Below are 23,113 nucleotides of genomic sequence, written 5' to 3' on the forward strand. Positions count from 1 at the left end.
TCAATGAGAAGATGAACATGAGCCAGCTTCAGTGTGCACTCACAGCCCAGAAAGCCAACCGTATCCTGGGCTGCATTAAATGGAGTGAGACCAGCAGGTCAAAGGAGCTGATCCTGTCCCTCTGCTCTTGTCTGACCTCACTTGGAGTATTGTGTGCAGTTGTGGTGTCCTTAACATAAAAAGGACACGAAACTGTTGGAACAAGTCCAGAGGAGAACAAGAGGATGATCAGGGGACTGGAACACCTCCCATATAAAGACAGGATGAGAAAGTTGGAGCTGTTCAGCCTGGAGAAGAGAAGGCTGCATGGAGACCTCCTCATAGCAGCCTTCCAATATCTGAAGGTGGGCTATAGGAATGGTGGTGTGGGACTCTTCATTAGGGACTGTAGTGACAGGACAAGGGGTAACAGGTTAAAACTTAAACAGGGGAGGTTTAGATTGGATATAAGGAAGAAATTTTTTACTGTGAGGGTGGTGAGGCACTGGAATGGGTTGCCCAGGGAAGCTGTGAATGCGCCATCCCTATCGGTGTTCATGGCCAAGTTTTACAGAGTCTTGTATGACGTGGTTTGGTGCGTGGTGTCCCTGCCCATGGCAGGGCGGTTGGAACTGGATGATCTTAAGGTTCTTTCCAACCCTAACTATTCTATGATTCTATGATTTCTAGGCTGAGACCTCAAATTGATCTTGCCATGGTCTTGGGAGGGAGCAGTAGCATACTGCTTCATCTGGGCTTCCCTTTGTCCCATTTCTTGACATCTTCCCTGTAAGAAATGTCTCTCACATTTTGCTTTGCTTGCCAACCTACTGGTCATAAAATCCTGTGTTGACGATTGGCCTAACAGTGATGGTGACAAGATCTGACTGTAAATGTAGCTTTGTAGTCTATTTTCTTTTTACATCCTTGGTGAAATGCTTCAGTTAGCAATAACCTCCTTTGATCAGCTTGCAGACATACTGGTGTCCTTTGATGCTTTTACATCAAACCTCTTTGCTTTTGGGGTTTTATCAGTACCCAAAACTAGTTACAAACACAGAGGGAGGGTGGAGCAGAGGAATAATCTGAAGGAGGAAGAAGCCGTGTGTGACAAACACAAAATGTTTTTTTTGAGGAAAGTTCAGAAACTGCAGAATATATTTACAAGCCGTTGAGGTTCATGGAATCATAGAACGTTAGAGTAGTTTGAGTTAGAAGGGACCTCAGAAATCACCTAGTTCCATGAGGCAGGGATACCTTCCACCTGTATCTGAGTCCTTGAACTTCTGCTGGGTTTATCTTCTTTCTTATTCTTCCACCCTAGTGGAACTCAAGTCAGTGCATCTAAGGTTTAGAAGAAGAAATTTTATAATCCCTAGATTAGGATCTAATTTCAGGCACACAGAGGTGGCTACCAGAAATGAGGGGGAGCTGATTTTAGGCATGTACCAGATTTACAGTGTGTGGGGAAAAAAAAAGTTATTTAAAATTATCTTTGGTTTTAAAAGTACTGTATAATGTTTGTTAGACATTAATGTTATAGGTATACATGTGTTTGATACATGTAGCAAAAAGAAATCTTTAAAAATCTGTCATATTTTCAGTAACTTCAAATGGCAGGGTCAAGTAGAGGAAGAGGGCATTCTGCATTTACATTCAACATTGAGGTCATTGGGTTTGCTAAAGGTGCTGTTTTGCCTGATGTCACGTGTCAACCTCCACCACCCTTTCCTGTAAGTACGGTGGATATCTTCAAGCATGTTCTCTGTGTTCAGGTAAAGAGACACTCTCATGTTTAGGTAATGCAATGAAATACAGGAACAAACCTAAGCTCTTTCTCTGAATAGTTGTTTCATCCAAGGTTTGGCTTACTGAGCCAGATATTATGTATACTTAGTCCAACTTCACAGTTGCGTGATTTCTTGGATACTAAGTCTGTTCCTAATGTGAATGTTGCAATCTGCTTGATAGCACAAAAAAAACTGAATTCTGTGTAAATTACAGCTTCTTCAGTTACAGTCAGCAATAATCAACCCTGTAGGAGAATTACTAGCCTCTACTGTCCTAGACCGTGGAGAAGTTGAAGATGCTTTTTTGCTTCTATGAATAAAGTTTCAGAACTAAGTTAAACTTCTAAAGGGAAGTCTAAGGGAAGCCATTAAAAAATAGAACCCAGTCAACCCAGTGGCATAACTAGGATTGATAAAAACCTCAAGAGTTATGTTTAATAATTGGACAGTGTCTAAAACTATATTACAGCTGTTGACTGATTTACAGTAAAATCAGTTTAAGCAATGAATTGTTACTGTTACATATTTCTAATACACATGGTCTGAGTTCTTGTGCATTTCCTGTAGATGCAATTAGAAACCCAATTAAGGAGCATCAGCTTACCGTCAGCAACATTAGTGATTTAAAACACCAGCCAGATAGCAAATAGTTGCAAGCAATAAATTCCTTTCATAATCCATCTCTGGGACTTGTGGTAGCACTTTGTGCTTTGCATCTTACAGCTCAGGTATTGATTGCACATCAGCTGTGGTTTGAAATGTAATCCGTTCCTTAATTCTGTCTCTGGCTCTAGTGCTCTGTATACTTTTAAAACTGTTTTTGCTTCAATAGCTTTTCCAATTTCAAGCTTCATAGTTAAAAAACAAAACAAACACAAAAAATCCAAACCTTAACAATTAATTTTAAATTCAGCTGGCAGAAACTGAACTGTGTGAGGGTGAGGGCCCTTGTGCTACCTGGTTGTATAATGGCACAACCTATTTGCATGACAAAAGTCGTGGAGAGGGTGTCCCTGTTACTTAAAGCAATCATGTTTAATGCAGTTAAGCCACTGTTTTAGAAGAGGTTAAGGCCAGAACTACTCCAGGGAAGAAGCAATGATTTCTGAGTAGGTTGGGCTGGTGTGAAAAACTGCTTTTGGCAATTAAGAGCTTAACATGACTATCAATGACTATTGCACTATTAAAGTTTTAATACTTTTTTCTTTTGCTTGATTTCTTGATGTATTTTTGAAAGATACATATTCATGAAAGGTATAACTTTAGTTGTAAACATAGTTGTGCTTGTCAGAATGCAATAAAGTATACTTGTGAAGTAGTATAATGCACAGTTGCACTCTTCTGTGATTAGCTGTGTTTATTGTACCTTTTGTTAGTGTTCCTGTGTATTTTGTGGATATTAAGACCTTATAAATAACAAGCATAATTTGTACAGAGTACAGACAATAAGACAGTGCCTCTGAAAACAGGAGAAGACGAAGATTACATGTTGGCCTTAAAACAAGATCTTTAGAGGAACTATGAAAAAAATGCCATATTTTGTGGCAGTAGAAGAAGATCATGAAGGTTTGTTTGTGTGCTTTTTATTTTTATATACATGCCTTCAGTAGCTGTTACTCTGTGAAGGACAATGTAGTGAAATGCATGTGGTGAAGATGTATTTTGTACCGACATTGAGGAATAAAACTGGAAGTTTAAGATAATAGGGAGATTTATTGCTTTTACTGATGTTGTAGGTCACACACCTACAAGTGCAATTACTGTGTGAAAAAGAGAGGTATGAAACATGTGTTCCATTTGATATACAGTAAGAAACATTTAGACCAACTATATGCAGTCTTTTCAATTATATGCCAATACAAGCAAAATAGACATAACTACATGTTAAAAAAACCCAAAATTTTGCATTGCAGCAAAAAAAATCTGTAGTAAATACTAGTGTTCTATTTTAATGTGTGAACACATCCTTAATATAATGTTGTATTTAATAGCTGGACATTTTTAAAGGTACTGATTTTTTCCCCCCTACGTCAATTCAGGGAAGATTGTTAAGTGTTACTGACAAGTCACCTGAAATACAAAGATTGAGATGAAGATAAGTGATTTACTGAGGTTGGCCTCAGAAGCAGAACTGGATTAGAAGCCAAAGCTTGATCTAACTCTGCTTGACCTAAGAATATCTTTTGCTATACCTAATTGAAAATTACCCACTTTTTTATTCTTTGATAGCAATTAATGCTATGCTATACTTGACATCCAGTCATACATTATAATACTGTTAAAATCCAACATTTCTGGTCAGAAAACTGAGCTAGTGGGGAAAGAATGAGAGCAGGGTAAGAAGACTTTAATGTCTGTCTTCCTTAATGTGGAAATATTGTAAATATAGCAGCTACAGGAGATTATTATCGTGAGAAGGCCTTCTTTCTATTTGTGACTTTTGTCTATGGGTGTCATCCACCAGAGTGCATGTTTGCATGTTCTGAATGGCAAGGTCTATCACAGGAAAATAGGAAATACAGCATAGCAGGAAGTGCCACGTGTTGAACCCTAGTTCCAGTTAGTGCAATAAGAAGTCATTAAAAAGCTTTATAAAATGTTTAAGAAATCCAAAATGGCCAAACATTGCTATGTTGTGCTGATGTTGAGTAATGAGAGCTGACTTGAACACTAAATTACACGATTTAATTTCCACCCCAAAACCATCAGAATATTTTCTGACTGAATATTCATGATGTCAATATGATACAGGTTAATTTTCCAATCCCCTCTGAATTCTTGATAATTTTTGTTCATGAGGTAGGGGCCAATTCTAGAGGTTTTTGAGGCTGCATGCAGGTTTTTTTATTAGGCTTTGAACATAACACAGATTAACACGTTATTGTTTGTCCACTTGTTCTCACACTAAAGCACTGATTAAAATGGAGCAGTCTGCAGTGCAAGCTGTGAACAGGCTGCTGCCCAGATGTTGTGGCTCACAAAAGGCAGAGTATTTTCTCTGAACTGCATCTGGAGCCCAGCAGTCAGCAGGGCGCAGCAGGAAGCCGTAGTGCAGTACAGGCGCAGCCCAGGGTGGACCCTGGTGGTGTGGCCAGGTAAGAGCTTGGTTATGGAACAAGGAGAAGAGATTTGATATTCCTTTCTAGATCCCTATTATGAATTCCAGATTATTCTTTTATCACATTTTCTCTTTCATTTTCCAAGGAAACAAATTTCAGTATCTTTGGATTCTCAACTAGAGGCTTGCAGTGCTCTTGATCTTTGTCAGGCTTGAAGTTCGCAGTTTTCAGGCACACAGAAGGAAACTGCTATGCCTGACATATGCCTGCTCAGCCTTCTTTCTGAGATTGAGTGATCACTCTCTGTTACTGAGTATGCTTCTTAGTAGAACTGCCTGCTTTGAAGACTCCTACAGGAACTGGTAGTTGCAGGGAAAACAGCCACTTTTATGCTCAGATAATGCTACAGATGTTCTTATTGTCTCCCCAAGGGTACGCTGGTACATTGAGGGAACTTTTTACTGAACCTGCAGTTGTGCAAAAGTGCCTCATCTGAGGGGTGGGATATATTTACATCAGCAGTGGTCTGCAGCTTAAAAAGCTTGCTTTCATCTCAGTCATGGTATGCAATTGTCTTTGGGACTGCATTATGTAGCAGAAGTGGCCTAGCTTTAAGAAAATCACTTTCTTACCCCAGGGGAGATAATTTTTAGCTGATCTTTCCTGTGATCTGGTTTACAGCCCTTTGTCACCCTTGTATTTCAGGAAAATGTCTGGTAGGACTAAGAGGCAGGAGGGGGACTGTGGACAAGAGCTCCTTAAATTTGCTATGCTACAAGAGCAAACGGGTTGTTTTAAACCCTCAGCATATCTATGAACCAAATGGTCTTTTGCAGTGTGAGAAGGGAAACAATTAGGACATAGCTAGCTATCTTTCATTATTCAGGTAGTAAATGAAAGCTATGTCTCATAATACCTGGCAATTTTGATGCTCTAGTGTGACATACAGGGTAGATTTTAATCATTCATTTCAACACTCATTTTGTGAGGAGTAGTCATATTCCATAATAAGTTTCTTGTTTTCCTCACTTCATAACCTATGAATCATTCATATTTTTCCTGTAGGTGTATCTGCTTCGTCTGGGTGACTATCACCTTGGCAGTGGTTTGGAATTAATGCATTAGCCACGAGTGGCCAAAGTCAGTCAGACACATTTTTTTATGACAGCATCAGCAATTAGTTCTTCACTAAGAGCTTCGAGCTGAAATCAAAACTACTGTTTTCTTTCCCTGAAGTTTCTTACAGCATCTGTGAAAGCCACCTGCCTTAAATGCCCCTTGCAACACTGTAATTTTAAATGCATGCTCCTTGTTACATGGTTTTAAGTAGGTTTTCTGCTTTCACTTAACTAAGTTTAAAATTGAGCTTCATTTCTAATATCTTCCTTCTCCCTTCCTTTTCTCTGGTGAGTATGTTAGAAGTCACAGGTCACAGTCTGTATTTCTTAACACTTTTTGTAGAATGCCCACAAAATTATCCCTGTTTGGATAATGAGTTACTAATGCAATCAGAATTAGTAATTCTGCATCAAGTGGATTTTGTGATTGGGCATTGTAATGTGGGAAGAAAAAATTGGACTGATTTAAAAATACTTAAGTTTTGATACTGCTTTTGTCATTAGAGACTGTACAAGAAAGTTTTCTTGCAGTATGAATGGATGTACTGTATAACTACTGTACCATTTACAGTGCATTTCTCTGTTTAGTTCCTGTGCCTAGAAAGAGGTTAAATGGACTAGAATGTGTTGCTGCTGTTCAGGACACCTCTGTGTTACACTGCAAAGCTTTGCCATTGCAGAAGTACTGAATGATTTGGGAGCTGATCATGATCTTTCTGAGAGCTGGGAATTATGGGTACTATCTGTGATGAGCACGGTGGTGGTGAATGTCACTGACTGCTTTTGTAGCAAAGGTTTTATTGGGAAACTCTTGAGAAAAGAGTTAGCATTCAGTTGATTTTTCAACCTAGATCCCTTGACAGTATCTGCACTTTATGTTTTCATGCTTTCCAAGAATAGAAGTATCAATTAGAATCATTTTGGGGGGTTGGTGGGTTTGTTGGGGATTTTTTTAGAGTGGGATAGTTTTTTGATTGACAGGAGATAGTCCAGAGAAGCAATGCAGCATTCAGGGTTTTTGCCTTTTTTTGAGAGGCAGTAAAATCCAGCTCTTGCAAGTACTTATCTAATGATTAGTCAGTCCTGGGAATTATTACAAGAACTGCTCAGAGTAGTAATATTAAACTATTTTTTAAGTGTTTGACAACAGCACCAGAAAGTGTTCAGTGTGGAATTAAAAAGTACAATGTTTACTTACAGGAAAATATCAAGGTTGCCTTTTATTTAACAAAATTCAATAACTCTTTCTATCCTTTATAGTAATTAAGAGGTACAGTAAAAAGTATCAGGACAAGGAACATCCAACATGGACCCCAGGTAATATCTGAGATTACCAAAGGATAACTCTTTATCTATGGAATATTCTGCTCTTTTAAGTGTGTAATTCATTATTTTTCAAGCAAAAACAAACAAACAAATCCTTACCACCAAGTCATATATTCCTTGTTGAGGGTTACGTCCTTTGAATGTTTTCAGATCAAGAAGTATTGTTTTCTTAAAAAAAAAAAAGAAAAATAAGTCTGATCTCATTTATTTACTCAGTTGAAACTGATGAGCAGCACAAGTGCAGTTTTTAGCTCTTGCTCTAGCTTTCCTTCTTTGTTACTTGCCATGAAGATACTAGTTTTGAACTGGGAGCAAACACTGATGTAACTAAAAATAACCCAACCCACTATCTCAGTCACAGGTAGCTGGGTTTTATAACATCAGATTTCACAACCATATCTGTATAGCTCACTAATGCAAGCTTAATAATGGAACATAAATTGAAAAGCATGTGGGCCACTGGAAGGGCTGAACCTTGCCCCCCCTGGGGCAGATGCCCATGACATGAAGTGTGTGAAATGGCAGTACTCAATTTAAAAGTACAGCCAGAATTCCCTGAAACTGTTACGTGCTAAAACATATAGACATGAATGTAAATAGGAGCAAGCACAACAGGAAGCCCTGCTGGTCCTTGGTGGGTGGAAGGGGGAGGACTCCTGCTGTAAATTGTCATTCATACATACTGAAGCTATTTTCTGTACAGATTGGAGGAGGCTCCCAAGAGAAATGAAGCCAAGGAAAAAGACCAAGAAAGGTATATATTTTTAAGAATCATTTAATATGCACTAGTTGAGTGATGGAAGACGTACTGGAGCTGGCTAGGGTTAAAAAATGGTAGAAATATTTATTAGTCTGAATAATCAGGACTTTTGGCAGATTTTTTCTAAATAATTTACAAGCCTGCTTGTCTTTAGTGGGTTTTGCTTTGCCTCTGTAGGATGTTTTAACTTACTGGAAAAGATTTATAATCCTTTCCTGCCTTTTGTATTGATGTACCATATTAACATATAGGATAAGTAACAGTGAAAGATTAAAAAAAAAACAGAGATCTTTTTGGTTTGAAAATTTATATCTTTAGTCAATACTCACCCTTCTTCTATTCAGTGAATAGCTGGCTGTTCAAATTTTCTTTATTTTGGGTTTCTCAATTATCTGTTTATGATTTGGTTGACTTTTGCATTTTTTTAAGCCTTTTATATGTGATTTAATGTAGGTTATTTTATATTTTCCCTGGTTTTACTTTGTTTGTTTGTTTTCAGCTTGCTTCTGCAGAATTGTGAACCAGATCCTTCAACAGCAGTTGGAGCTGGTATTGGTTGTACTTACAGGAAAAAAAAATACACCTTTTTATTACACAGCATCATACATGTATTTGTTTTTTAAAATGTTTTCTAGCATGAATGACTCTCAATTTTAAGTTCTCTGTAGAAGTATGTTGCTCTGTGAATGTGAAATAACACTTGGCTTCATGTATCTAGCTGTCTGTTGTATATAATTGTTTATGTTATTGTTTCCTTTGTCCTAGTCCTTCATGTGTCATTTTTCAGTTCAAGGATAAAATAGAAAAGGAAAAGGGAATGTGCAGTAGTCATGGAGACTAGCTCAACTGGAAGTTTTGTTCCTTTTAGGAGCATCTTTGAGATGCACGGTTTAAACGTAGACAGCAAGATTCAACTGAAAATTACATACTTATTTGCAAGTTTCAACTGAAAATTAGTACTTATTTGCAAAATCCCTAAAGGTGAAACCAGTACATACCTACTTTTGATTGGGTTTGTTTGTTTTGGTTTTTAATAAGAAACTGGATTGGATTTTATAAGCTTATACACAATAATTAGCTCCCCATGATCCAATGCGGCTTTATTATTTCTTGTTACAATGTTGTGATTATCGTGAACTAAGAAATAATCACTACACATTGTCAGGGACCTCCCTCTTTCTATTGTGCCAGTTTCTCTATTTGCTCTTAAAAGTACATATTCTTACATAGTTGTAATGGCAAAGATCAGCTGATCATCAGAACTTGATTGGATTAAAGAAAAACCCAGATGTTCCTCTAAAAACAAAAATCATGCGGGTTGAGGTGGTTTTTGGGCATCACAGAATCCTAGACTGGGTTGAGTTGGAAGGGACCTTAAAGCTCCTCCAGTTCCTGCCTTCTGCCACATGCAGAGACATCTTCCACTAGACCAGGTTGTTCAAAGCAACCTAAATCCTGTTACCTGAATACTGATGATATAGAGGCCATAAAAAATCCATGTGACGCAGGAGGTTTGTAAATAGCTAAGCAGTGACACATATGATATCTTTGTTCTATTTTGTTCTATTTTGAGGACAGCCATCTTAGGTGACACTTTATAACCAAGTGGTACAGTGATGAGGGAGCTGAGAATCTGAACCAAAATTCAAAGGAACTTCCTACCACCGTTCATTCACCCTTAGTGTATTGTAGGAGTGGGTTTGGCATTATTGCACAGTTACATTTACAGGCATAGCTTCCTTTCTGCACACCCTTTCTGGTTTCCCTGAATATTTTAACCTCAGCTCTTGTAGGCCAGCTATATCCATATGCGTGGATAATAATCAGATGTATGCATTTAAGACCAAGTACTGTGAGAATGGGTATTTGGAAAGATTATATTCCATTGTGCCCCCAAGCTACATGGAAGTAAGGGAGCTGATTTTCTTGAAGTTCTACTAATGATTGGCCATTCTCTAATTTTATGATAACTCCAGAGACACCCAACATTTAAGGAAAATTCTTGCATGTCTCTTTCCATTTCCAGGCTGTTTGTTCTATACACATTGTCTCTAAATGCCTGCAGAGATGTAATTTTGAATCACACTTTCCACTTGTTTTCTTTAAAAGCCTACTTCATTCTGGGCATTTTTGCTTTGATGCTGTTTCTTTGTTATTACAGAGCAGCTTGACTCCTCTCAGATTTGTGCAGTGCTTTTGTCACATAATTCGTTCCTAGGCAAAACACTGAAATGAACTGAATGTTATTTATGAAAAATGCTTTTGACAGAATACAGTTCTCTTCTTAGCAGCTCTTAGTGTTCTGCTTCCTTCAGTATTAGGCCAGATAAAATACATAACCTCACTGGGTTACTGTCTGCCCCAGAAAGGACATCCCTTCCTTTATTTTTCTTTCTGATGCTACTTAATGCAGTTCAGTGTAGAAACTGGGCAAGTCACATGAGCTAGCTTATCCATTGGAAGCTGTGTGGCTATAGCAGTTTGGCACTTTACACAGGCACTTCTACCCTTCTGAGAAGCGCTAATCCGTGTTATTAGGTACAGCCCTGTGTTGTAAGTGTGTAAAATGCTGAATAAGTCATGTAAGGAGAAGTTCTGAAGGAAAGGACAAAGACAGTTCCATTGTGGAAACAGGACTTCTCACAGAGCTCTGTAAACGCTGCCACATCTCTCGCTTTGAAGCTCTTTGTTTCTTCTCATCTCCTTGGAATTGGGGCAACCTTAGTTTAGGGTGCTTCATTCAGATAGCTCTTACCTGGAATGCTATTTTTGACCTTTGCTTCACCATATAGTGAAGTAGCATGAAGAGGATGGATTGGAGGGATTAACTTAGTGAAAATTATGTTTAACAATTAAGGTGGAAATATATACTGTGGACTCATTAGATGAGAGCCCACTGTGGTCCAAAAGCCATCTTGCTGCAGTAACCATGCATTCTGTGTTAGAGCTAATATACTCCTGACTGTCATTTATTATCTGTCTGATGCATCCAGCTCTTATTAATGTGTTGCATGAATTGGTAACATTAATGAGTTCATTTTCAAAATGGTAAAAAATAATAATTGATGTTTTGTTCTAGTTACCTAACATATTGTGAGTAGGTAAGTGAAAAATATTTTGCGAAGCTGAATATCATACTTTGGCCAAACCTTTGGTCAACTAACTGTTCAAAGTGAGTTTCAGACTGGGCCTGTAGGCATCACGTGCATAAATCAGGCATTTACACCTCCATGAATTATGTAGCTCAAAGCCTGAGGTAATGTTAATAAGGTGACATGGATTTTCCTTAGCATACTCAATATACAGGCTCTTAAGAGGAAGTAAACCAAAGAGAATTTGTATTCATCCATATTAAAAGAAAAATAATAGTGATGTGGTTTAGTCCAGCAGGTGCAAACCCAAGAAAGGCAAAAAGCTCCGAGCCTAAAAGTAATGTGGATGTGCTGAAAAAAATTGAGGTAAGGTGTGCATACTCTATTTTTAAACTGTACAGTAGAAATTGCTGAAGGAGCATGAAACCTTCGGTATGTTTTTTGGTACAAATTAAATGACCAGAGTAGCCTTTTTCTGGCCTTGTCTTGTTACTCTGTTAGACAACTGTTTTGCAATGGGTAGGACAAGGAAGAGGATAAGGGTAGAACCTGGCCGTGGAGAAGCTGTTTTCTTTGTTCTGTTTGATTCTAAACAAAACAACCAGTTGTTCTGCACTGGGTAGTGATGTAGCCGAGTTACTACTAGATCTTCTTCAAGGAAGAATTGGTGCCAAAGCTTTTAAATCACACAGAAACTTAGGAGACCAGTGACCTAGTTTTGGAGGTGAGTACCCATCATGTGGGAATGGGAAGCTTAAAGGTGAAACAGCCTTGTATTTTTATTTTTGGTGAACCACCAGTTGTTTGATGCAGATCATTATAATCAGAATGTGGTGTTGCTTTATCAAGTGTGACATGGCCTTCTACTGTCAATTATTCTAACAGCAACTGGTAAAGGGAAATCATCTCAATTTATTACATGAGACATACTTTTGTAGACTTCAAGTCCGATGGCTAATGCTTGATCAAGTAAGTCCTTGTGGAGTTTTATGCTTCACATTGTGTTGTTTTAAATACTGACCAAACAAGCGTTTGCACTGCATTGTTGCGCTGGCCCTCTTGCTGCTAACTTGCACCATAACATTTTGGTAGTGGGGAGGATGTGCTGTTGCTGTAACAATGTTGTAAAAGAGAGTGCCTTGTGACAGGAGTTGGAAAAGAAGGATGATGAAGAAGAAAAATCTGAAGATGAGAAAGACAAAACAAAAGACAAGGTGAAGATGATGAAGAAGCAGAAATCTCAGAGGAATATGATGAAGAAGAGCAAGAAGAGGTATAATGTTGATTTTCTTGTTTATGCAAATTCTGGTCCCACTCATTGAGTAGCACGTCGAATGTCAGACAAAGAAAAGCCCTTAGCTTCTCTGAGAAGGAGAGTTGTAGTAAGAGGCATTCCTTCACATTCATCTTCTTCTTCCTTGTATGGTATTGTTGTAGTTCAAGTGGGTATGTTAGACTTGTTACTTCTAAAAGCTCAGAAAAAAAGATCTCACAAACAGGAACATGTCCTGCCACAAATTAATACATAAAATTACTCATTTTCATCACTGTGATGCCTCTTGTTTCATAGATACCACGATTTCATTAGGATGTTTTCCTCTTTCTTTCCCAAGAAATCAGGAAAGAAAAAAAAATATTACTGTTTCAGAACTTGGGTGCTCAAGCAGTTCTAAGCATGTTTCTTTCCTAGATTGTCTCCTCCACAGATACAGCAATAGATGTTTTGGGTTTTTTTTTTCAATTTGTTTAGGAAAATGACTACATTCGTATTTTGAAGATGGAGATGACTTTAGTGCTGGCAGTGATGACAATATGGATGAAGCAACATACTAGCTATTGTTCCTGGGTGGTATCCTGCTCAGGCCGCACATTACCTGAAGCAGAATTTTGGAGGTGGGCCAAGTATCAACTGAACTAATGCTTCAGCTCTGTTGGTTTTAAGTATCTCTATAAAAACATGTTGGACAATTGGTTTTGGTTGCACTATGCTGTAAAACAGGATATGGCACCCTGTTTTGATCTTTTGCCAAATGTTTCACAGACTTTCCCCTTTTTAAGGCTTTCTGGAATGCCAACTGATGGATTAAGTGATATGCCATTGTATTGCCTCTGCACAGAAAAAGAATGTATGCATCTCAATCAAACTTGTGCCTAAGCATTTGCACTAGTCAGTTTTATGCTTCAGCAGTCAAATCATGAAAATAGTTAAGTGAAATTCTTGATGACTGCAGCAAAAACAGATATCTGGCCTTTATGGACATAAGCTGCTCATATTTGGCAGCTACTTCTCCAAAGGAATTTATGTAACTTCTGAATTCAGGTGACTAAGAATATTTAACTAAGCACTTTAATATAAACTGACTTGAAAGTACCTTAGTAATCTGGACAAACATGATGAGAGTATTTCGAAGAGCTATTATTCTACTTAAAAGAACTCATTATTTTTAGTATCTTGGCAAAAAGGGTCTGTAGTACTTAGCAATGTGAATAAGGTTTAGGAATAAGCTTTAAGTAATAGTTAAGGATAATTTCATTTAGAAAGAACATATGGCAGAATTTTAAGTTTGAGATATTACAGAATCCTGGTTTTCACCAGTGGCCATAGATCAGTGACAAGAATATCAGTCCTGTCTTTGCCTCAGTTTCTTCATCCCCAAAGGCGATACTAACTTTCTTACCTGTTAAATGAGATGGCTGATGATAGGTACTTATGTAACTGTTAATGCATTTATTTACTTCCTAAAGACAGCTTAACAGACAGCAAATTAATATAAAAAAACCCAACCAACCCAAACAGAAAACAAACCAACCCCCATAAACAACCCGAAAAGGTAGGAAAAGAATGTGATGAAGTATTTTAGTGCATGAGGTTTTAATTAGGAAAACAAGACAAGAATGTCAAGAATAGCAAACCTAGAATGTCTGAAAATACCCATTTTACTTAGCAGCCAGCTGAGGTATAAAAACAGCCAGGTGTAGAAAACTTATTCTGGGACTATATACTTGAAGAACACAGTGAGAGAGCATTCTCTGTGTCCTATTGTCATTTGATGGTAGAAGATATTATTGTTCACTGCTAATATATAACTTTTGATCAGGTTTTTTGTTTTGGTGTTTTTTTTTTTTTTACTTTCTTAAAGCATTCTGTCCCTGGTAATCAGTGCTGTTATCAGATCTAATGAAAGAATAATTTTAAACAAAAAATAATTCTTTTCTTGGGAAAGGAAGCTACAAAACTTTTCCTTCTGAGTCGGGTGTTGTGTTAAGCAGTACTTTATACCTCACTGCTGACTGGAAAACAATACTGCATTATTCTGTGAATGCCTGTATGCAGTAAGAATTTGATCATTAAAGTGTAGCATTGAAATGTTCTGCTAAAATACATATCTGATGTAAAGAAAATGGAACTAAAATACTGTGCAGGTCACACCCCAGAGGCATACCTATTTTATTTGGAAGTGTTTGTACCTACGCAGCCAATGTTTAATAAACATACTGCTGGACTGCATAGTAAACATACTTTGTTTTCTTTTAACATTACACATGCCAGCAGCTGTTTCTTGAGCAGGTGTGACTGTTTCTTGCATGATACACAAAAGAGAGATGAAGATACTGTGAACATGTTAAGCACAATGAAAATTAAATGTGCCTCTAGCATGACTACTAGCTGCTTCCCCCTCATAAAGTGAGCTCCTTGCCTCTCACACAAAGAATGCAAATAGATTGCTTTTGCCAAATGCAGAACTAGAGGATTAGCATCCAAAGAGTGCTACAGGATTTAAGTTTGGTCACAAGCTGTGCCTTGCCTGAACAGGTACAAGGTGACACTTGTTCTTCAGGGCCGATGGCATTCTTTATTCACCATATTGCAATGGGGTAATACAGCTCCCTCCCTGCTGTATTGTTCAGAAACATTACTCTGGCAGATATCGGGTATTTCTAAGCCTTTCAAAAGGTGATCTCTGGTCACCTCTGTTCTCCAGAGGGAACTGCAAAGTCTCAGGCTGCATCGTTTAGGTCTAGTTCAACAATAGCAAATCAGGCCAATGCTTACGAACATGCTGTGTTCTGTAGTGACCTGTGCCAAAGCACTTCTGAAATGAAATGAGATTATGCCCTTACAGAGGCCTAACACTTGCAGCTGTTTTAATATGCTGATTTTCCACTTGCTTGGAATTTATTACACGATCATACTGCTGTTAAAACTTAAGACTGTTCTTTGGGTCTCAGCAAACAGTGGGTCTGTACACGCATATATGCAAATCCTATCAACAACACAGCAGAAAAGCATTATTACTTCATAAAAGAAGGCACTGCTTTCCAAGCGTAGGGAGAACATCATCTAAGAACTCTACTGATTTCTACCTTAATTTTTCATGCCTATTTCTTAATCCTAGTTTCACAGAACTAACAAGTTCTCAGAACTTTATGCAGAAATATCGAAGTTCTACAAAGCGTGCACAGGATAAACCATTTAGGCTCCAGTTATAGTGCACTAGATGTGAATACTGTGTGCAGCTACTGCCAATTAAATACTTGCTGGCTAAGGATTTGTGGTTTAGGTCACACATTACAAAAATAGCCAATATAAATACAAGTAGTGGCCTATACACGCAAAGATAACAGAACTAAAAATACGTTGTAAGCACCACTTTAACTGCAGTCTGAAATAAAATCTTTATTTTCTGTATATTATATTATTCTAAACGCAGAGGAGCAGAAGTATTTAAAATAAGACTTGCGTCCTCATTCAGGATTACTTTACAAAGTTATATTTTCAGCCTTCATAAAAGTCATACAAAAACTATTTGTGACAACATACTCCAAAATATAGTAGATTTAAAGCATTTACATTTTACATGATCCAACAGTGCAATATGCACTTAAATTTAAACCAACTTCCTGATCAACAATGTGTTGTAATTAATCTAAAGCATGATTTACCACTCAGTTGTTTTGTTGGGGGATTTAAAACAAGTCAGTTTCTAAAAGACTAACTTAAAGATTTTAACTTAAAGCATACCTAAGTTCCACACAGAGCAGTTGCCCTGTTTATTCAGGGCTGACGTGTGATGAGGCATTGCCAATTGTACTGTACTTCAGAAAAAGCAGTAAAGATTCCTGCATCCTGCAAAAAATCCAAACCAGCTGATGTTTGTAGATTACCAGTACAGGTAGCCCTGCAGTCCTGGAAAGAGACCTAAACTGTATCCTCTGATGAAGTTAATTTGTTAAATTAAAAATACTCTACCTAATAGTAAAAACATGCAAAGCTCTTGGTTAGAGTATAAAATGGTCCAATAAAACAGCTATCCTTTTGTGTTTGTTCAATGGCTGCTTATCCCAAGGTAGGCAGAGGCCCATCACACGTAACTCGGAGTTAGCAAGCCACAGGCCTGCAAACCCTAAAAGCCCAAATGTGAGATAACAGCAGAGAATTACTCAGCTGTACTGTCACGGGATGAAAAGCAGCAGCTAACAGCCAGTCTTTTTACTCATACATCAACAGGACAAAGACCACCTTGACAGAGCCAAACCACAACTGAAGCTAAGTTCACTTCTATACCGATGGCAATTTAATACCCATCAGTTCAAGAATATGCAGTAAATGAGGCTTATGTTGTATCATCACAATAGCTAATTCATGTTCTTTGACAATTTTGTAAGAAATGGAAGGATAAAGTATTAAATATACTGAGGTTCCACAAACAGAATATAAAGGCAAAGCAGCAACCAAGCTTATAGCAAAAAAACCTGACACATAATGTACCAAATTTCAGTCCTACACAGAAAACTGTCTCTTGTGATGTGCCAGAGCTTTGTGGTCTGCAGTGGAGCAAGTTGCCTTTTACACTTCCAGCCAGAGAAGCTGCATCACTTTAGCCACCATACATTACTTCACACTGCAGCTTTTTATACTGTGTTACCCAGAAGTGGTACTTTGGTATTCATGCTCCTGTTAATCAGCACATTATTTTAATTGAAAGAATTATTACTTTAAAAAGACCTTGGAAAATAAGGATTACATGAAACACAAAGTTCATGCCTGTCTGCAATCCCTCATCTAGTGTGGAAACTACAAGTAGTGTATCTCCACAGATACCACTTTTATCAGCAGGTTCAAAAGCCACAGATCATAGTTCACATATCCAACTGTGCTGCACTTTATTTCAAGCTTTGTCCTGCTTCAGTTTCAATATAAACCAGGACAAGTTATGCTGTTTGCATTCACACACTTGGTGGAAGAATACATGCCCTACTTACTGGGGCAACAGATGCCCCAGGAGCAGAATGGGCATGTGTCTTTATCTTCAAAATTTAAGTTGACAAAGCACTTTGGAATACCTCCAATAATTTGTAAACATTCACTTTATCCAATTTTTTTATATTGTATATACTTAATCAAGACACTCAAAGGAAAGTTTATAATAGTAAAGGACAGTGATTATTCTTCTATTTCTCAAAGTCCTATTCATCAGTTATCTCAAGCTTTAGTAACAAATGGTACTCTGAACCATTATGTTACTCCACAACACAAATATAACAAAAAAAATACAGGCAGCATCACACTTTTTATTTAAAAATATTCTGAGTACACAAGTACCTCCTTCTTTCAGGTTTGTTTTGGTTTCTTAACTCTTGTAGCATTTTCAGATAGGGAAGAAAAGAGAAGAAAACCAAGGTTGCTCATGAAAGCCCAAGTGAAACACTTGAGAACAGAATTGTTCATGGATACAATACTACCTAAAGAATAAGTCTGCAACTATAACTGGTCTATTCTGCAATTAAGTTTCTTGCTAGCAGGCACTAAAACTTGTTTGCAGCTTTCTAGACTTCAGGGAAAACTTAATGTTTGAGGCTTATGGGCACATGACCATTAGCATACTCGGTACTGACCTGACTGCTATCTAAAGAATCAGTTGGTCTTGAACTGGGATTAACTGGAGGGGGAAGGGGGAAAAGGCAACCCATCAGCATAAAATAAAGACTACTGAAGCAGTCATATCAGGGTGCCACACATCCACACTTTGTCCTGTATGCAGCTGACCACATGTGGCGTGCAGTCCTGTCCAGTCTGTTTTCAGAAGGATACACAGAAGGATGTGAAAGTTCAGCAAGACTGTCAACGGGACTGCATTGAGGCACACTGTCACACACACAGAGAAAACAACTACTGCCTTCACTGAAAGGTACTCAAGAATGGGTTGGCAACAGGCACCAGATTTGAAGACTTCAGCTTAAACTTTGGCTACTGCCTTTATAGAAGTCACTTGTAAGACAAAACTTCACTGTGGCAATTAATTATGGAATGATTGACGGTTAAAAAAAAAGAAATAATCTTACTCTGTAAAACAGGACTAAGAGAATGCAGTTTTAACTGACAACTGTAAACCTGATATTAAAATGTCAAGTGTCCTATGAAGTCTAAGATTAAAGATGTTTAAAAGTTAGATATCCCCAAATGCCCATTTTAGGGCTGAAAAACATACAGTGAGACTCCTCATGTGCTAGTTCAACCTACACTTTTTCACCTCAATAATTAAAAAACACATCTATCAAAACAGAAAAACAAAAGTGCAACATTTCAGAGACAATTTTATACCTTAATTTGTATCCCAATCTGGCATTAAAATTGCCTGTCTTGGGCATATTCAGAGATTACATGACCCACAGAAATATCCTTCTGCTGGAACACTGCCCATGCAAGCAAGTCACACATCAGCATACATTTTCTCTCTGGTCCAGATGCACTTTGCATTCTGTGCTTTCTCCTTTATCTAATGCTACGTTACGTGTCTGTGAGTAACAGTTGCCTGGTGTTTTCCACCGTTAAGGCTGAAGGTCTCCTTGATTATCAAAATTTATAATATTTGCCTGATTTACTCCATTTTCTATTTGTTTCTGATGTGATGCTGCTGTGACAAACAGATGGGAAGATTCCATTGTAGATTGGTGACTGACGTCTGCTTTCACTAGAACTTCGTAATACAGGAGGTAAAACACTGGAGTTACTATGCCAATAATCAACATAATCACTACAGCTGTCCACCATCCTATACCCCAATCTGCTCCGTAGTAAGGATCCTTGCATTTTTTAGCTTTACCATCAGTTTCGAAGGAGATCTGCTGGCCTGCTAATGCAGAAACAACTTCATCAAGATTCTCTCTCTTTGTATTGTTACACTTCACTATTTCCTCTATATCTCGATCCACTTCTTTTAAAAAGTTGCCAGCCGTCTCACTAGCAGGGAATTTATCTGGAGATGCAGTTTCCTGTGCTTCTATGGAGCAGTAAGCAGGCCGAAGAACCAGTCTTCCTTTTGGAGAGACATGTGTTTCAGTCAAGACACTGAACTTTTTTACTGGAATTTTGATAGATCTCAGAGCAAAAAAATCTTGGTCATTGATAAGATTGTTAACTCTCTTGATATCTGCAACCTAAAAATAAAAACAACAGTTTAAATGTCAAAGCTCCACTGAACTGGAAATGTTTAAAGAGTACTGCATCCTTGAGAAATACCATTTGTCCCTAATGAAACAAAGGCAAGGCCTTTGCTCTGCCTTTTATTTTTAACCGATACCTATTCAAACAGTATGAAGTGAGAAAGGGTCAAAGAAGAAATCTGAACAATGTTAAAGCAAGAAAGTAATTATGAAGTAACAAACCTCCTCGCTTCATGTTAGAAGAATGAAAGCCACTACACACATACATATTCACTTAATGTGTATTCATGTATCAGTGGCAACTACCTCTGTGAAACAGATGGGATTTTACCTCAGTGCTTTCAAGTAAAGTAAATTACTGTGAGCTTCTCATTAAATTAAAAACTTAGGAGTAAGGAATATTAAAACCTATGGGTGTCCAGTTCACCTAGCCACAGCTATGGTTTGGATACTCTGTACTTCCGGGGGTCTAAGGCAGAACACCAAGCATAACTTAAAACTGGCATCTCCCCTTACGAAGTCAGCTCTCCCCTTTCCCTGTTCTTGCTCAAAATTAATCTCCTTTTCCTCTTGGTAGGTTCAGCTTTTCAGTCTTAAGTGAATACTCTGCAAGGATTTAAGTGCCCTTGGAGAATCAGCACCTTCATTCTGAGACAGTAACTCCTTTAGCATGGAAAACCCAGCTACAAACCTCACCATGAGGAAGTACATAGAGATTGGTAGTTTTCTGCAGCACCTGGTAAGCACACAGGAGTTGTGCCCATGTTAAGCACAGTGCCTGAGTTCGGATCCTTCCTGTCCTCACTTGGAGGACATCTACCTCAGGAGAAATTAGACAGAAAACAAGGCTGTGAAGAGACCCTTGCTGCTGCAATGACTCCATGTAAAACAAATATGTGTCCAGAAATACATTAGGGTGATCAGTGCCTGCTGCCTGTACTAACCTTGTAGTATGAGAAGTGTTTCAGTTCCTGTAATGGTAAATGGGTGAGCATAACATACTGCCAAATACAGGATATACCTCAGTGATTACTGATTCAACCACAAGTTATCTTTCCAGCATAAAGCCCTGGACTGCTATTGAATTTCCAAGACAGAGTCTAACTCTGTTATCTTTTTTTTTCTTACCTGAGGTCTGATCTAGTAAGCCAGCTCAAAATACCTACTTGTGCTGCGCTCTGAAGCCAAGAACTGGTAGATGAAGCTAAAGTCTGTCATAATTATGAAATAGTTATGTTGAGACATTGGTACTTAAATTTATGACAGGAGGCACCTAGTTCCGTTTCCACCTTAAGAAGTACATGACACAAAGACTTCTGTAAATACGGATTTTGGATTTGACCTCTTGATAACAACACAGCTAGCAGTCAGTTCACTGACACACACAGATGATTACCTGTCAGAACTGGGTACATGCAAATGCATGCTGACATCAACCAACACAGTAACCTCTGCCTCAGTTACTACCAGCCACCCAAAAAGCACTAGGTGGGACGGACATTCATCATATTAATTTCACAGAATCATGTCATAGTTTCTGTTGAGAAGGACCTTAAGATCATCCAGTTCCAACCCCCTGTCACAGGCAGGAACACCTTCCACTAGACCAGGTTGCTCCAATCCCTATCCAACCTGGCCTTGAACACTGCCACAGATGGGGCAGCCACAGCTTCTCTGGGCAACCTGTGCCAGGGCCTCACCCTCACGGGTAAGAACTTCTGCCTAAGAGCTCATCTCAGTCTCCCCTCTGTCAGGTTAAAGCCATTCCCCCATGTCCTGTCCCTACAGGCCCTTGTCCAAAGCCCCTCTCCAGCTTTCCTGTAGCCCCTTTAGGCACTGGAAGCTGCTCTAAGGTCTCCCCTTAAAGAGCCTTCTGTTCTCCAGGCTGAACCAGCCCAGCTCTCTCAGCCTGTCTCCAGAGCAGAGCTGCTCCAGCCCTCGCAGCGGCTCTGTGTCCTCCTCTGAACTTGCTCCAACAGCTCCACGTCCCTCTTGCATTGCTGCGCCAGAGCTGGATGTAGAACTGCGGTGGGGGGGGGGGGGGGGGGGGGGGAGGTGAGGGGTGGGGGAGTGTGGTGTCTCCCTGTAGCACAGTAGAGGGGAGAATCCCCTCTCAAGACCTACTAGCCACAATTGTTGTGATGCAGCCTAAGATGTGTTAAAGAGGAAAAGTTCAGGTTAAATTAATAAAATTTCTTTACTGTGAGGCACTGGAATAGGTTGCCCAGGAAAGTAGTAAATGCTCCATCCCTGGTAGTGTTCAAGGCCAGGTTGGATGGAGACTTGGATGACATGGGCCAGTATGAGGCATCCCTGCCCATGGCAGGGGGGTTGGAAATGCATGATCTTAAGGTCCTTTGCAACCCTTACTATTGTATGATTCTATCTGGTGTTTAAAAACTCTTAGATTTAACACTTCTTAACCAGGAAAAGCAGGAAGGTCTGAGAACGGAACATTGAGGCATTTGGGCAGAGCATTCCCAACAGCACAACAGGTTCGTGCTGATAAATATTCAGGCAATTTAGCAGAATTCAAAAGAAAGCCACATAGGGGTTTTTCTTCCCCCTTCCTTAGTGGAATTCAATCTCCACACCAATGTTGAAAGTGGTTCACCACCACCCTCTTCATCACAGAGTCGCTCAGTGCAAAGTGCCCAAGTGTGACTGCACACCAGCCCAACTTCCACGGCAACACGCACCAGCCTGAGACACAGCGCCGCAAGCAGAATCGACATACCACCTGCTTTAAGGGATCACAACCGGTGCAAACGGGACCCGGATAGTCAGAAGGTGTGAGCTCTGTGCCGCGTCCCACCGCCGCTAGCTGTGTCCCGGTACCCCCCCGGAATACCCGGATCACGGCACCAGTGTGAAGAGCCCGGGGACGTACCGAGCAGCAGAACTGAAGCGCGATGGCGTTCAGCGTGTCCCCTTCCTGGATGTCCTTGGTGAGCAGGACTACATCATCCAGCCTGTCCCTCGACGCGCTCCTCCGCACCTTCTCCCTGCCCCGCGGCCGCAGCTCCGACACCTCACCGCCCTCCTCCTCCGGCCCCTCGCTCTCCGCGACCACGAAGGGGTACAGGTGCCCGCCGATGGGCTGCTGCGCTACGGCCGATGGCTGCGGGCCGCACCCGGAGCCTCTGCCAGCCATCCTCCGCTGAGGGCCTTGTAAAACACACTGCAGCCTCGGCGGCCTCCGCGGGGATCTCCGCAACGCCCAGCGCGGGGAGGAGCCGGCAAGGGAGTGCCTGGCCCGGCCCTCGCCGCACGCCCCAGATCCCGGAGCCCCTACCCTACTTGCTGCCTCTTCTCATGGCGTCCACAACGGCGGCAGTACAACTCCGCCACGTCCACACCGTGAAACCACCCACCCACCCACCCACCCACCGCCTTTAAAGGCCCAGGGCGCCTCTTATTGCTGAGGGATCGTATCTGAAACCTTTAGTGGACTCTTGGGGGTGTGTGGCGGGGCTTTGCCGAGGGTTATGGGGGGGGGTTTCCGCACCTCTCTCCGTCTCCGCTGGCCGCTCCCCGTGCGTAC

At 39.8% G+C, this 23,113-nt stretch overlaps 2 protein-coding genes across 2 annotated transcripts; one reads left to right on the forward strand and one right to left on the reverse strand.

Moving 5' to 3' along the window:
• Nucleotides 1-1,592: 1,592 nt before the first annotated feature.
• POLR3G (RNA polymerase III subunit G) lies at nucleotides 1,593-12,957 on the forward strand. The gene is given in 10 exon segments (XM_013128255.2): nucleotides 1,593-1,712; nucleotides 3,205-3,276; nucleotides 3,278-3,335; nucleotides 7,207-7,263; nucleotides 7,976-8,026; nucleotides 11,420-11,490; nucleotides 12,273-12,333; nucleotides 12,336-12,397; nucleotides 12,875-12,884; nucleotides 12,887-12,957. Coding segments are annotated over 10 exon segments (633 nt in total).
• A 2,825-nt stretch (nucleotides 12,958-15,782) lies between these two features.
• On the reverse strand, nucleotides 15,783-22,906 carry LYSMD3 (LysM domain containing 3). Its single transcript, XM_005145960.4, has 2 exons — nucleotides 22,460-22,906; nucleotides 15,783-19,563 (listed from the first exon to the last, which is right to left on the reverse strand). Exons 1-2 carry the CDS (start codon nucleotides 22,721-22,723, stop codon nucleotides 18,955-18,957), a joined length of 873 nt encoding a protein of 290 aa, XP_005146017.2. The 5' UTR covers nucleotides 22,724-22,906; the 3' UTR covers nucleotides 15,783-18,954.
• Between the last annotated feature and the right edge of the window lie 207 nt (nucleotides 22,907-23,113).

This window comes from Melopsittacus undulatus, chromosome Z (assembly GCF_012275295.1).
Source record: "Melopsittacus undulatus isolate bMelUnd1 chromosome Z, bMelUnd1.mat.Z, whole genome shotgun sequence".
Taxonomy (NCBI): Eukaryota; Metazoa; Chordata; class Aves; order Psittaciformes; family Psittaculidae; genus Melopsittacus; species Melopsittacus undulatus.

Excerpts from the sequence above, each read along its gene's own strand:
- LYSMD3 (XM_005145960.4), bottom strand. The coding sequence starts at position 22,723 with ATGGCTGGCAGAGGCTCCGGGTGCGGCCCGCAGCCATCGGCCGTAGCG. Across the intron at positions 19,564-22,459 it reads CGCTTCAGTTCTGCTGCTCG|GTTGCAGATATCAAGAGAGT; the intron begins GTACGTCCCCGG and ends TTTTATTTTTAG.